A 14605-nucleotide genomic window follows, 5' to 3' on the forward strand; every position below is an offset into this window, starting at 1 on the left:
TATAATCAATTGAGCTTTGTGATCGCTTTAAAAAAAAAAAGGTGACCAAAAAGATAGAACCTTAAAATTGTGACTTTTTCCTCCCGTAAGTCTTTTGTCTTATGTATTGGTTAATTATAATTTGCTAGATCAGACTTGACAAATGTTTTTTAAATAGTTTTTATTTTTACTGTGGAAAATAGGGGCGATTTTTTTTACTTTTTCAGCTGTCTGAGCTTTTCACTATCGCAGATTAAAATTCCCTGTCTCCTTTGAAACGCAGAATAAATCCTACAAAAATAAGAAGATACCAACAATGAATTAACGGTATACCAAAATACAAAGAGAAGTTATTTAAAAACAAAAAACAGAGAAAAAAAACAAAAACAGTAGTATTGAATATACATAATCACTTTATTTAAATCATAAATGATACAGTGGTACTAAAGATGGCAGTGACTGCTGAAGGCACTGGTGACGCAGTCACTTCTCATGGACAAGCCGTGAGGCAAAAAGTCCAGGAGTCAGAGGTCAAATGCCAGGAGGGTACGTCAAAGACAAAGGGATAAGACAAACGGATAGTCAGACGCAAAGGTAAGAGTGTGGTAAGAGTGTGTCAAAGGAAAAAGGGGTAATACAAATGAGTGATCTTTGTTGCCGGACCTTGGATTTGCCTTTTGATTAGAGTATCAGAACACAGAGCTAACACACCACTGAGTAAGGCTACAACTGCCAATAGTCTACCCATTGCCGCCAGCTAAATAGCCATTAATCACTTTGAACAGGTGACATCTGGATGAAACCCCACAGACCTGGCCAGATTGGACAGCTGGGCTGTCACTCACAATACTTGATGGCCCCGCACGCCCTTGATCCCATAGGGCGGCTGAGCTGCCACTCACAGCATCATTAGGACACCGTGAGTGGTGAATCGTGACAGCACCCTGCTGCCATGGAGCCAGTGTGTGCCAACACTGGTGCATGTTCTATTTAAATGGCACTATCCAATTGACAGCAGTGTTGAAATGGCTAACAGCCATGGGACGAAATCAGCTCCAGATGCAGTCTGATGGACACAGAGATTTGGGGTGAAAGAGCTGAGCACTCAACACATGCGAGCGCCCCGGCAATCATGTACATGTATGTGATGTTGCACTAAGGAATTAAAGTCTTAAACCAACATTTTTGAAGTATCGAGAAAAATATTCCATTCCATAAATTCATAAGCTCTTTCAAGATCAGAAATATTCATGATAATCCATTGTGTTGCTGCTGTATTTGATTATTTTATGTGAATATAAAACATGTGATGTGGATATGATAAAGTTCTGCAAGTAGCCAGAAAACCCCAAAACAACAATTTATACAAAAGCCGAAATTTAAACGGATTACTACTATTATGCAATGACTTCCGATAACTAATTTAATGTATATGTGGATGACATTTAAGCTTGTATAATTGCTTTTCCAGTATTCTCTCCGTTGAGCATTCCAATGAATCCAGCCGGCATATTTTCAAAACCTTTAGTGATGTGTTCATGATATTTCACCTTGCCCTAAAAGAAAACAACATCATAACATAATTCTGTACAAATATAGAAGCACATCTTCACTGACAGTAATTGAGACATCGCTGAATCAAAGTTACCAGTTTTACTTTGTATATCCTACAACATTTGTATTATATTTGTTATTACCGTTTTGCAGAACCCCATTAATGAACGTCTACTTCTTATCAGACTATTACATTAAAGTGTAACTGATGTTTCAGGCGAACTTGCAGCAGAAGGTCGGTGTTGGCCATTAGCTTCTCCTCATTTCTCCACAGAATCTTAATCAGCACGGACTGTCATTCCCATCGCTGTATTGGGAAAATCTATCTTCACTGACTACAGATTTTACCCATGAATTCAGATTGAAAGAGGAGTCAGGCTGGAGAAAAAGTGGATTTCTCCAACTGTAATATAAATTACAAAGTGTCTTATCTTCACTTTTCATACTGATTTAGGAAGGGGGGGGGGAATTACATGAAACAATGCCTACTCTTTAAAAAGGGAACTTGTCACTTGATTCATGCTGTCTAACCCATGGGCAGCATGGATCAGTGCTTGGCAGCATGATTGTAGCCAGGTATACCTTCCCTGAAACCTTCTAGCATTTAAGAAAAACTCACTGCTGGGATCCTCAGCATTTCAAAAAAAAAAAATTGGTTTGAAGTGTTTCAGAGAAAAATATACATGGCTGCGATCTTGCAGGTAGGCTCTGATTCATGCTGTCAATGATTTGGGCATCATAAATCGTGTGACAGTTTGTCTTTAAAGAAGCACTCCTCCTCCCATCAAAATGTTTATCCTCTTAATATATTGCAGTCATCATATCATATAGCACTGTATACCTACCATTTTGTCCTTCTACCCATTTACCGTATTTTTCGGACTATAAGACGCACCGGACCATAAGATGCACCCGGGTTTTAGAGGTGGAAAATAGTGAAAAAAACTTTTGAAGCATTCTGCCCATGGATTGTGACAGCTGATGCATGCTGCCCGTGGATCAGCCAGAATGTATCAGACACTGGATGTACGACGTAAGGCTGATATGGTATGTTTTAGTCTTCCGTCTGAAATGCTGCGGCAGAGGAAAACATACCGTACTTTGGCTTCTCCTCTCCTGCTGTCAATGACTGACTGGTCTCTAACTGTACACACACGCAGGAAGAAACGCCGAAAAACAAATGTGGCTGAAGTCATACAGTCAGTATGCTGCCCGATCCACTAGAGGCTTGTATCATGTACTGGCTGTATGACTTCAGCCACGTATGGTATGTCCTCTTTAAGATCCCACAGGTATTGTGGTTGCCTTTGAGGGGCACTATAACTCCCAGCATATCCTGTAGCTCTTATGACATGCTGGGAGTTATAGTTCACCACAGGAGTGGTGCAATGTTTAATGACGTGCTTTTTCACTTTACTTTAAATTTTACTTCTACGTTATAATGCTTGCCTCTCATTCTGGACCCACGATAGGCAGGGAGCGGGGTCACACAGGCGGCTGGGGCTGAGGAGGGAGCTGTGGCAGTGAGGCTGCTGGGGCTGTGGCAGCGGAGGTGGCTGGGGCTGGGGCAGCGGAATCGGCTGGGGCTGGGGCAGCGGAGGCGGCTGGGGCTGGGGCAGTGAAGGCAGCTGGGGGCCGTGGCTGTATGAGCAGAGGGGGCCGTGGCTGTATGAGCGGAGGGGGCCGTGGCTGTATGAGCGGAGGGGGCCGTGGCTGTATGAGCGGAGGGGGCCGTGGCTGTATGAGCGGAGGGGGCCGTGGCTGTATGAGCAGAGGGGGCCGTGGCTGTATGAGCGGAGGGGGCCGTGGCTGTATGAGCAAAGGGGGCCGTGGCTGTATGAGCAAAGGGGGTCGTGGCTGTATGAGCAGAGGGGGCCGTGGCTGTATGAGCAGAGGGGGCCATGGCGATGATGGAGCGGAGTTACCCAGTAACGAGCGTCGGCAGCAGCAGGTTTGTGGGCGCAGCCATGAATTCACTATGGCCGCGCTAGACATCAGGAGGTGGGCGGTCTCTCATCCAGATCGCGCGCTGCAGTGACGTTACAAAGACGCAGGGCCGGTGATGACTGCTCGCTGTGCTGTTCTGTTGCCCCGGCCCTGCCTCTTAGTAACGTCACTGCAGCGCACGGGAGACCGCCCACCTCCTGATGTCTAGCATGGACGTAGTGAATTCATGGCTGCACCCATAAACATGCTGCTGCCGCTGCTCGTTACTGGGTAACACCGTTCCATCGCCGCCCCAGCTGCCACAGCCCCCTCCGCTGCCGCAGCCCCAGCCACCCTCACATCACAAAACTGTACATTCAGACCATAAGACACCGTCCCATTTCCCCCCATAATTTGGGGGAAAAAAGTGCGTCTTATGGTCCAAAAAATACGGTAATTCTTCTCTTTCCCATTTGGTCTATGACATGACGTGATTAAAAACTGACTAGCTGAAACCGTCAAGGTAAGGAGGCTTAGGGTTGATTGTGACTTGTAGGATTGCTGCTTCCAATAGGTGGCGCTATAGAGTACAAGTCCTCTTTTTCTCTGAAGAGGCAATTTGCATATTAAATTTCCCAGAGGAGCATTGCATGGCGAATAAGCCTCTTTACCTTGACGTGCCAGAGCTGGTGTGTCACTCTCCATAAGGAGAAACGCTACCCCTTAAAGCTCTATGTAGAAACAGGATATCTTTTTCCCTGCATGAGTCAGCACTGCAAAAGTCCCTGGCAGAGGGAGGAGGGAGCAGCTGAGTCAGGAGTTTAAGAGGGAGGAAAAAAAAAAAGACCTCCTGTTTCTACATAGAGCAGAGAAAAGAAGAATTAACTGGGTAGAAGAGCAAAAATGATCAATTGTAAGTACACAGTGCTATATAATATGATGATTGCAATATATTAAGAGGATAAAAACTTTGATGGGAGGAGTGCTTCTTTAATTTAACTTCTGTAAAGTGAACTTATCAGGTGTTTTTTTGCTCCTTAAACCTCAGTCAGCTGCATTCATGTAGGTCTTTAAAAAAGGTGTGGAAAACTAAACTGAGCTACAAGTAATAAAGGGTCTTATATGGCTTAATTGAGGTTTCTGAAACCAGTTTTTGATGTCCTTTAGAATAGGGATTGGACATAATTTCACACAAAACCTCAAAAATGGTCTGGGCAAAATTGTTGGCACCTTCAACTTAATATTTGGTTGCACAACCTTTGGATTCAATAATTGCAATCGTTTCCTATAGCCATCAAATAGCTTCTTACACCTCTCAACTGGAATTTTAGACCACTCTTTTGCAAACTGCTACAGGCCTCTCATATTTGAAGGGTGCCTTCTCCCAACAGCAATTTTAAGATCTCTCCACAGGTGTTTAATGGGATTTAGATCCAGACTCATTGCTGGGCACTTCAGAGATCTCCAGCGCTTTGTTTCCATCCATTTCTGGGTGCTTCTTGAAGTAGGTTTGGAGTCATTGTCTTGCTAGAAGACCCATGACCTGGGAGGCAAACTCAGCTTTCTGACACTGGGCACTGCATTGCAACCTAAAATCTTCTGGTAGTCAAGACAGTGCTAAAGGCAGCAAGACAACCCAAGAACATCTTCGTACCTACAGTCAAATACGGTGGAGGTAGGTTTAGTGTCCTTTTCTTCGTAGGCCTCACTCCATTTTCGGTAAAGCACATCATTCTACTATCATAGTCTCATCTATCCATTTTGGCAAACTGCAGTCCAGCCTTTTTATGTCCGTCAGCAGTGAGGTCATCCTGAGTCTCTACCAAAGTGTTTCATTTCATTCAAATGTGGACGGATAGTCAACGCTGACACGGATGCCACCTGAGTCTGCAGGACAGCGTGAATTACTTTGGATGATGGATAAGCAGCCCCAATCAAGTTCCAGACTATCCTGTGTAGTAGAAGGCAATGAACCAACAGGAGAACTCTTACAGGATGTGCCAGAGATGAGGAGAGATTGCCATCTGCTGGCCAGATGAAATCAAGTGGAACCAAGTTGTGCTAGAAGAGTTGAAGGGAGAGCAAATTCAGATGCCGGACCTGATCAGGTGAACCCCAGGAAGGATTTCCTGGATATAGAAGTCCAGACGCCAAGATACAGGAGGATTTGGCGCCAGGCTGAGTGGAGCAGACATGCTCCAGAGGGACCGCAGAGCCCAGCGCGACAAGCCTCAGCCGGAGGCCTGCGCCGCACAAGAGCCAGACACCGCCTGATATGCTCCAGACTCCTCACAGAAATGCCCTGAGTCCTGCACATGTTGGTCAGAGTCAGGACCTGCGCTCCACACTGAATAAGTTCCCAGAACCCGACTTCGCCTGTGAAAAGCCAAAGTCTGGATCCCCTTACCCCAAGGGTGAGAGCTCTTCTCGGCTTGACAGTCGACGGTAGTCTGAGAGAGGACTACGACAGGAGAGACGCACCAAAAACAGTGGAGGGATCGCGCAAGTGAACAGGGCAGTCACTTCCAACTCTCACCTACGGTACCGGGGACAGTTGGTATTAGGATTTCAGGTTGGGTGGGGGCCGGTTTGTGCGTGGGAGGCTAAACGAGATCTGATAGATTTTATCTGGAAGAGACTTGCGGCTTTGAGGGAAGAACCGATGACCCCCGCTAGGGCCATACGAAGAGAACTGGTGGTGACTCCCATGACTGGGTACATCACACTTTACCGTTATTCACCGAAAAGATTTCTTATTGTTATTCCAAGTTGTTGTTTATTACCCTGGTTACTAACCCCCTTGCAGAATAATTGTTATACATATAAAGTGGTTATATCAATCCCTGACTGTTCCCGCCTTGTTGTCTGTGCGTTGCATTCCGGCACCTGTGTTACACCTTCATTGCAACTTTTCATCAATTTTTCTCTGCCATTTACATCCAGGGAGATTAGCTACAGTGACATGGGTTGCATACTTCTTGATTTTGTTGCACAACATGGACGAAGAAACAAAGATCTCTGGAGATAGACTTAGAACCAAAGTTTTTGGTATTTTTCAACAATTGCAAGGTTATGAGGTCCTCAGACAGTTCTCTTTCTATTATGCATGCATAATGCAAAGATTGCATAATGCACCCCCTTTTATCTGGTTTCAGGAGTGGTTTTCATATTGCCCACACCTTATAAAAGCTAACCACCAAAGGCTAAACAGACAGCTGTGAGCTGATATTAATAGCCAAGGAAGGGGCCATAGATATTGGCCCCCTCAGAGGCCAACATCAGTCCTCAGCCGCCCCAGAAATGTCACATCAATAAGATGCGCCAAATCTGGTGCCTAGCCTCGGCTCTTCCCACTTGCCCTGGTGCGGTGGCAAGTGGGGTAATAGGGTTGGGGTTCATATCAGCCTTGTATTGGCAGCTGATATGAAGCCCAGGTTAGTAATAGAGAGGCATCTATAAGACTCCCCCCATTACTAACCCCATAGTAATATTTGAGAAATAAAGACACAGCCAGAAAAAAAAATCCTTTGTTTGAAATAAAAACACAATCCTTTAATAATTCTTAATTTACAAAAAAAAAACTTACCCAACACCCAATCCACTGAAGCTCTCATCTCCTGTAAGAAAACAAAAATAAAAAAACAAGCATATCCGTCACCTGTTCGCCATGATGACAATCTCAGGAGGTCCCACGGCGATCGGAATTTATAGGACAGTCACATCAGCTGTCACTGATGTGACTGCTCTACACTCGTGTGTCAGTGTATAGCCGGCTGTCTTGTAATCACTTCTGGGTCAGTGTATAGCGTCGAGCTGCTGGGAGTGAGGGCACTGGAATTCCATCAGCTGATGAGCCCCGGTAACCTCACTTACAGCACCAGTGCTGCGTGAGAATTTTCTCACGCAGCAATGCAGTAAGTGAGGTCACCAGAGCGTCATCATCTGACTGAACTCCAGTGACCTCACTTCCCACAGCTCAGTGCTATACACTGACTGGAGTGATCGCGCTCCTGTCATTGTATCGCCAGCTGCTGAACAGAGCGGTCACATCTAAGGATGTGGCTGTCCTATTCATGAGATCGCCATGGGACACTTGATATTACCTGGACTACGGTGGATAGGTGAGGATTATGGTGGTTTATTATTTTTTATTTCAGGAGACGAGGGCATGGGGAATTAGGCACTTCGGTGAGTATATGATGGTGTTTTTTTTATTTTTTGCCATGGATGAGGGCATCAGGGACAAGGTGTAGGTGAGTATGATGTGTTTTTTTATTTGAATTTCCCCCCCACACACACACACATACACACTTTGAGAACAGCGGATGAGGGACTACTGCACCCATCCAGCAGTGGCTGAGCTCGCTATTTATTATGACAGCAGGCACCGGCTGATGGTGGCAGTAATCTCATCAGTCGGTGGTAAGCTTTTTACAGCGGGTCACTGTCACAGCTGCAGGATCATGCTAACATCTGACAGCATGATCCCACAGTGCTTTGATCCGCAGTAACAAAGTTACCATCAATCAGAGCCCGTGTTTCCTGTGCTAACACGCAGATGACAGCGTGGAAAACATCCAAACAGTAACACGGACTTCCCGAAGAAGTCAGTGTTCGGGATCCGTGCCCAAACAGTAGGTGTTCGGTATGGACCCCGAACTTTACTGTTCGGGTTCGCCCATCTCTAGTAAGGAACTGTCATTAACACATGAAAGACATTTCTCAGGGAAGAAAATTGGCCATAGCAATAGATAAGCTGCCACAACATATAAACCATATTGTATTCATTAATTCAGTAAGCACAGAATTTTACAATTTATATTTGAAAAACACATACGATCCTCATGGAATTATTTAATAGAAATATTCAAAAAATTCCCTCCCCCAATTGCCAGATATAAATTGTAATTACCTCTAAAATCCATTGAAGGAGTTCTTTTTGTCCTTCTTGGTACCGATTTGCCCAGCGCAACACAATGAAGCCTTCCATGCGGAGTTGCTTAAAAAGCATAGTGGGTTGTATATAAGGCCCTGTAACAGATGCAGACCAAAATGAGACTATAGTTTACTGTATCCTACCAATCTTATTAGGTGAATTACCAAAAATTACCCAAATTTTCATGTTTCAATTCAAAATAAGATCTCCATATTTCAAAGAAAAAGCCTAAATGTGAGAGAAGTTACAAGAAGTCTTAGAGCTCAGGACAATGCTTTTTATAATGCTTTCATTTAATTCCACTAGAAAGGCAGGGGCAGACGGCTGTAGATTCTCTCTTCTGATCAAACTCGCACCAGAGTCTTGCCATGATAAAGGATCATAACTGATCTAAAACACGTAGCATATCTACATCGATTGAACTAGGTAAGGGCATGTTTTTTTGGGGATGCATACAATGTTTAATATCTTATCAAATTGCATATTTTTATGGAGGTGTGGTGGCCAAAGAAAGGCAGTTCTGATATTTTTTATGGGTTAATTATTTTTTTGTTTTGACTGATCAGACATGTGGCGATACCAAAATGTTTTAATTTTTTAATTTCTATATTTTTAAATGGGGGCAAAAGGTGGGATTCAAAGTTTTATATTTTGAACATCTTATCTCCTTGTTTTAGTTCACCCTAGGGGACTTATACTTACGATTGTCCGATCGCTTACATTATCAAATGCAGTACAACGCTGTTGCAGTATATACTGAAAATCACAGACTCCTATGGAGCTCAACCAAGTTGCAGCGATGTGGGCCACTGGCTTACATGGTAACCCCTCAATGAACCATGATCACTGGGGAGTGGATGTTGAAAACGAGTGCGGTGCCTATTAAACAATGCCGTCAAGAGATTGACAGTGGCATTTAAATGGTTAACAGTAGCAATTAAAGCTCAGTTCTGGCTGCTGCTCTTAGCCATCATCAACACACGCTGTCATCACTACAAATCACATACATTACTTGATTAAGCGTTAATGGGTTAACACAACCCTTAACCTTGGTACTGAAAATTCACAATACATTTCTCATGTACAAGCGCTGTATTTTTTTTCTTGACTCATGAAAATCTTCCACTCAGATCGGTTACTCCTGCATCTAAGATGGCCACCACAGTGGCACTGAAGTGCATTGGCAAGGTGTGACGAAACAGCTTCTAACCTTAACCCTAGAACGCATGACCATAAAAATCTACTTTTTCACATACCTGGGGCCTTTTAGGCCCGTCTGCAAATAACATGGAATAACTCAAACAAAAATGACAAACAACTATATACCTGAGGAATACCTAGAGTTTCAAAATTCTAACTAAAGTAATCTTGCAGAAAATAGAAAACAATTAACAGGGCGGGCCTGTGAGGCCCCAGGTATGCGTTCTAGGGTTAATCAGCCAGACGTTTACATTTGTTAATCCAAGAGAAATACACCATTATCTTGTTGTTGACTTGTGAATGTGTGTGTTTCTTTAGCAGGTGAAGGACAGTGACTCAGTGTTTGGGAACAATGATGTATGTGTGGCGCCCCATGGGCTGGTTGCCACAGTAGTGTTGCCTCCTTCACCAGAGGTGATATTACGCTTGGAAGCAGGAGGAGCTCCCCACGTCAGGTAAACCCCACATGCACAGACAGGTTCTGATCCCTGACCTGAAGGGGAAGCTCTACACCCTATTTTGGGGAGCTGCCTTTTCTGGCTCGGGGGAAGAGTTAGTCAGTGAGTGTGAGAGGGATGGGAGAGGGGGAGAAAGCAGCAGAGAGAAGGCAAAAAGTTCTGGGAAGCAGAGAAAGTGAAGAGCTCACCCCAGGCACCGAAGTAGAGGATGACAGAGTCCTGGATTGTACGGGCATGGCACGTCCCGGCAACCGAATCTGGGGGACAGGAGACTACAAGTTTTCTGACCACAAGCAAAGACCAGGAAGCACAGCGCAGAACTAGAACCCAGAGCTGCACCCAAGACGGCAGTACCCATTATAGGTTCGCACCGCCTGCTAGTACGGAGCTTAGGGCAGGAGTGAAGAAAAGGGACCGCGTGATAGCTCACAGGCAGCGGGGCCCGCAAAGGAGAAGCGCAGAAGGCAGGCCTCCAAACCCACCTGATGGAGTGGACTCCGATTACTTCAAGGCTGACTGGACCCTCCTGGAACTAGTGACCAGTGCCCTGGACTCCACAGCTTTTTCTGCAGTAAACGTAACCGGACTGCATTCCTCGTGTCGGTCTTCTTCTTCTGCATCTCCATGCAGCTGAGCTACCACCGCGACTATTATCACTGCTGCAGCCCTGCTCTCTGCACCCTGTTCCCCTGCCGCCATCCTTCATATAAGCTCGCTCAATCCCTGGGGGCCCACTTCATCCCCCAGGGTCCACACAGCAGCGCTGGTCATCCCTGACCAGGCACCACAGGTGGCGTCACATAAAGACTACGAATCCCCTGTAAATACTCCCTTCATCTGCTCGGCCAGGGCCACGGAGCTGGGCCACTACCACCGTGACCTCCCTGGAAGACTGCCGGCCTGGCTACAGAGTACCCTAGGCCCTTATGGCCGCTGCATATGTTACTATGCCAATTACATATTGTACGAATCTTTGCTGGCTAGATTTTATAGGGGGACCCCACGTCAATTTTTTTATGGGGACCCCTGTAATCTAGCCAGTAATGGCTAAACAAACAGCTGTGGGCTCATATTAATAGCCATGGAACATTGTTGGCTAATGGCCCCTTCTGCGGCTACTAATATCAGCCCCCAACGGTCGGCTTTCCCTCTGCTGGTTATAAAAATGAACGGGAGCCAACGTCATTTTTTTTTTTATTTTAGGCTTTGTGCCCATAATTCAGACATAGCAGCGCTTTGGACGCAAATTTTTACTGCGTCCAAAATGTTGCATTCTATTGAACGCAGATAGATCCACATTCTAGTGGTCAAATTTCTGTTGTGGAGACTAGCGACTCCACAAGAAAATTTGACATGCTGTGGTCCTGAAAGACGCACCGCATGTCAGTGTCCACGGGTGATTCTCAGCCTCTGATGCACGCATAGTGGACATTGGATTTTTAGAGTTCCCATCCACTATACTGTAACATCTGGATGCTGCGGGTTTAAACCTGCAGCGGCTCCTGATCGTGGCCACGTACCCAAACTCACCCGCAGCATGTCAATTTCTGTAGCGGACACGCCATTCTCCGCTGCAGATTTTGACCGGTTGAAGTGTCATTATATGCGGTGGATTCACATGTACTGACAACAAAAGTGCGGCATTAGAACACCGCATTTTGGACGCAACATAAATACGTTGTGTCCAAAGCGCTGCTGAGTGCTGACCGGGGGATGTAGTGGCTAGTGAACCAGCTGTGAGATGTTATTTAATGGCCAGGGAAATGTTTGCCTATTGGCACCTTCCCAGGCTAAAAAAACAAAAAAAAAACAGCTCACAGCAGCCGCATAAATTACATGAATAGAAATGCTAATGAAGATTGTGTGAATGGGAGTAGCTAACACCCAGCTCTTTTGTTTGGTGATGTCAAGGTGTCAATCAGACCTTTTCATGACCAAACAAAGAAAAGAAACACACAGACACAGTGTAAACACTTTACTTGAAATACAACAGACACATTCTTTAATCATTTAAATGAACCAATATACTCACCCCAGTTCTTATAGTAATCCAAGGGCTTAAGCAATGTCCCACCAACTTTATTTAGCTCCAAAAATCATTCATTGATGCTCAAAAACGCTTCAAAAAACGCATGCATTTTTTTCTGCCAGGGAGAGGCAAAAATGCTCAGGAAATTTCTGTTTCAATTCCTGAATGTGTGCACATACCCTTAGGCTAAACCACATTTTTCCTGTGTGGTGGGTGAGAAAGGTAGGGAAGCAGGAGGAACGGCATGCCGGTCAGAGTGGAGGAGCCTTCAGAAGTCAAATGGAGGGCCTCAAGTAGGGCAACTGTGCATGAAAAATGTGAAGGGTCACCAAAATAAAATTAAGGTAATTATTTTCTATAGTAAAAAGTACCTGATGGTGGTGTCGCATTATTATACATGGATATAGCACCACACACTGCAATTCTTCCAAATTCCTTCATTTGCGGTAGAGCAGCGTCAGCAAACTTTCCTCCAACCTTCAGTTCAGAATATAGAAGAAAAAGTGTTAATTTTATACATTCACATTTATGGATACATATCTAATGAAATTGTAATCTGAAGAAGCCGTAAGGTTATACGATTATTAATTAGTATTCAGGCTTGTGAATCTTTTTTTAAAGGATCTACCATAGTATTTACCAGTATGTCAATTAATATTTGTCAGCTGACCTATATACTGTACATTCATGATTTTCTATGCAGAGTGACTCGTTTTTCCTTCAGATAAGGCAAGGAATTACAACAGTTTACTGCCCTAGCCATAATTTTAACCCCTTAATGACCCAGCTGTCATGTGCCCCTAACAGCCACGGGTGGAATCGCAATCCACCTGCGGCTGTTAACATGATCAATGCCGCTGTCAAACTCCGACAGCGGCATTTAACATGCATGCGCTGTAAGCACGTCAAAAGACCCGCCTGTCATATGATCTCGTGGATCACCGATGGGTACACAGACGATCAGATGAAGACAAGTTAAATGAAGATAATAATACCAAAGAATTTGTGATTGCAATCATTTTCAGGAAGAAACTGAGTATTATCTGACAGAATTGCAGGGGTGCCAATACTTTTGGCCACCACTGTATATATTTTCACCCCCTTTCGCCCCATTCAAAATTAAAAAAAAAAAAACAGACACATTTGGTATTACTGCGTTCAGAATCGCCAGATCAATATAAAAAAAGAATTAATTTGATCGGTAAATGGTGTAACGAGAAAATACAAAAAAAAAAATACCAGAATTACTTTTTTTGGTCGATGCAACATTGCAATAACTGGCGATCTAAACATTGTATCGATCCTATAATGATATCAATAAAAAGGTCAGCTTGGTGCACAAGTAGTAAGCCATCACCCAGCCCCATAAAAAAAGGCTTTTTGTGTAAGAAAAATAAACAAACAAAAAAAAACTTTGGATTTTTTCTTCCCTTAAAAAAAAGAATGTATACATGTTTGATATCTGAACTCGTAACGGCCTGGAGAATCACAATGGCGGTCAATTTTAGCATTTAATGAACATGGTTAAAAAAAAAAAAACCACACACACACAGTGTAATTGCACTTTTTTTGCAATTTCACCGCACTTTAAATTTTTTTCCTGTTTTCCAATACACAATATGGTAAAACTAATGGTGTCCTTCAAAAGTACAACTCGTCCCGCAAAAAACAAGCCCTCAAATTGCTATATTGACAGGGGGGGGGGGAGGAAGTTATGCTCTGGGAAGAAGGGGAGCAAAAAACAAAAAAAAAGGTGGTAAAGGGGTTAAATAATCCTACCAAGACAGGAGTGGCATGTTGGTGCACATCCCTTTAGCTATTCATGTCTAGATATGTGGGTGCCTATATAGTAATGGAAGTGATGGACATCTAAAATATTCTACAGTTCCCACTTGTAAAATTAAACAAATGCTTACACAGATTAGATGAACATATATACACAGAGAAAGAGTGGAGGGGGTGTAGATCGTGTAGCAGGGTGGGCTCCCAAGGATACAGCGACGATGTGGACAATGAAAGCAGCCAACACCACACTTGCCAAATGAATTTAGATAGAATCATTTTTTGGTTGCTGGAAAAGCAAACATGTTAGCTCATACACACCCAGTCAGGACTGACCGGGACCACTGCGCTGCACCACTCAGTAGGCCTGGAAATAGTGACTACGATGCTATAATTTACCGAGTCGTGCACCCGCCTAGTGCAGTGACCGAGTGTTTACCTGAGACTCTGGAACAATCAAATGAAAGTCAGCAATGGCCTATTGGTAATGCAGCACAGCAGCTCACAGACTTAATGAAATGACTAACACAGTTCTCCCCAATGGTGGGTAAACAAGCACTGTTCAGCCAGAGTTGGCACACGTGGCAACGGGGTGTAAATCTCCCAAGTCGAATCCAGTTATCTATTTAGTTCCGCACTGAACAGTATCACAATTAAGGACATCTTAAGTGCGGGTAAGTGCACATCAAGATTGGATTTATAAACCGTGGTGTTCACTCCAAGAACCCCAAGGGCATGATG

The 14605-nt window shown here is 44.2% G+C and overlaps 1 protein-coding gene across 1 annotated transcript in view; it reads right to left on the reverse strand.

Moving 5' to 3' along the window:
• Positions 1-374: 374 nt before the first annotated feature.
• The window catches only part of LOC141211698 (prostaglandin reductase 1-like), a 112450-nt gene continuing 98219 nt past the window's right edge, over positions 375-14605 (reverse strand). Inside the window, exons 8-10 of the mRNA XM_073664848.1 lie at positions 12454-12559; positions 8372-8490; positions 375-1535 (exon numbers count right to left, since the gene is read on the reverse strand). Of these exons, the coding sequence (XP_073520949.1) occupies positions 1425-1535; positions 8372-8490; positions 12454-12559 (336 nt within the window). The 3' untranslated portion in view covers positions 375-1424. The remainder of the gene's footprint in view (positions 1536-8371; positions 8491-12453; positions 12560-14605) is intronic.

Source organism: Phyllobates terribilis, unplaced genomic scaffold (genome assembly GCF_046119375.1).
Source record: "Phyllobates terribilis strain yellow unplaced genomic scaffold, ASM4611937v1 Scaffold_1__5_contigs__length_1240528914, whole genome shotgun sequence".
Taxonomy (NCBI): Eukaryota; Metazoa; Chordata; class Amphibia; order Anura; family Dendrobatidae; genus Phyllobates; species Phyllobates terribilis.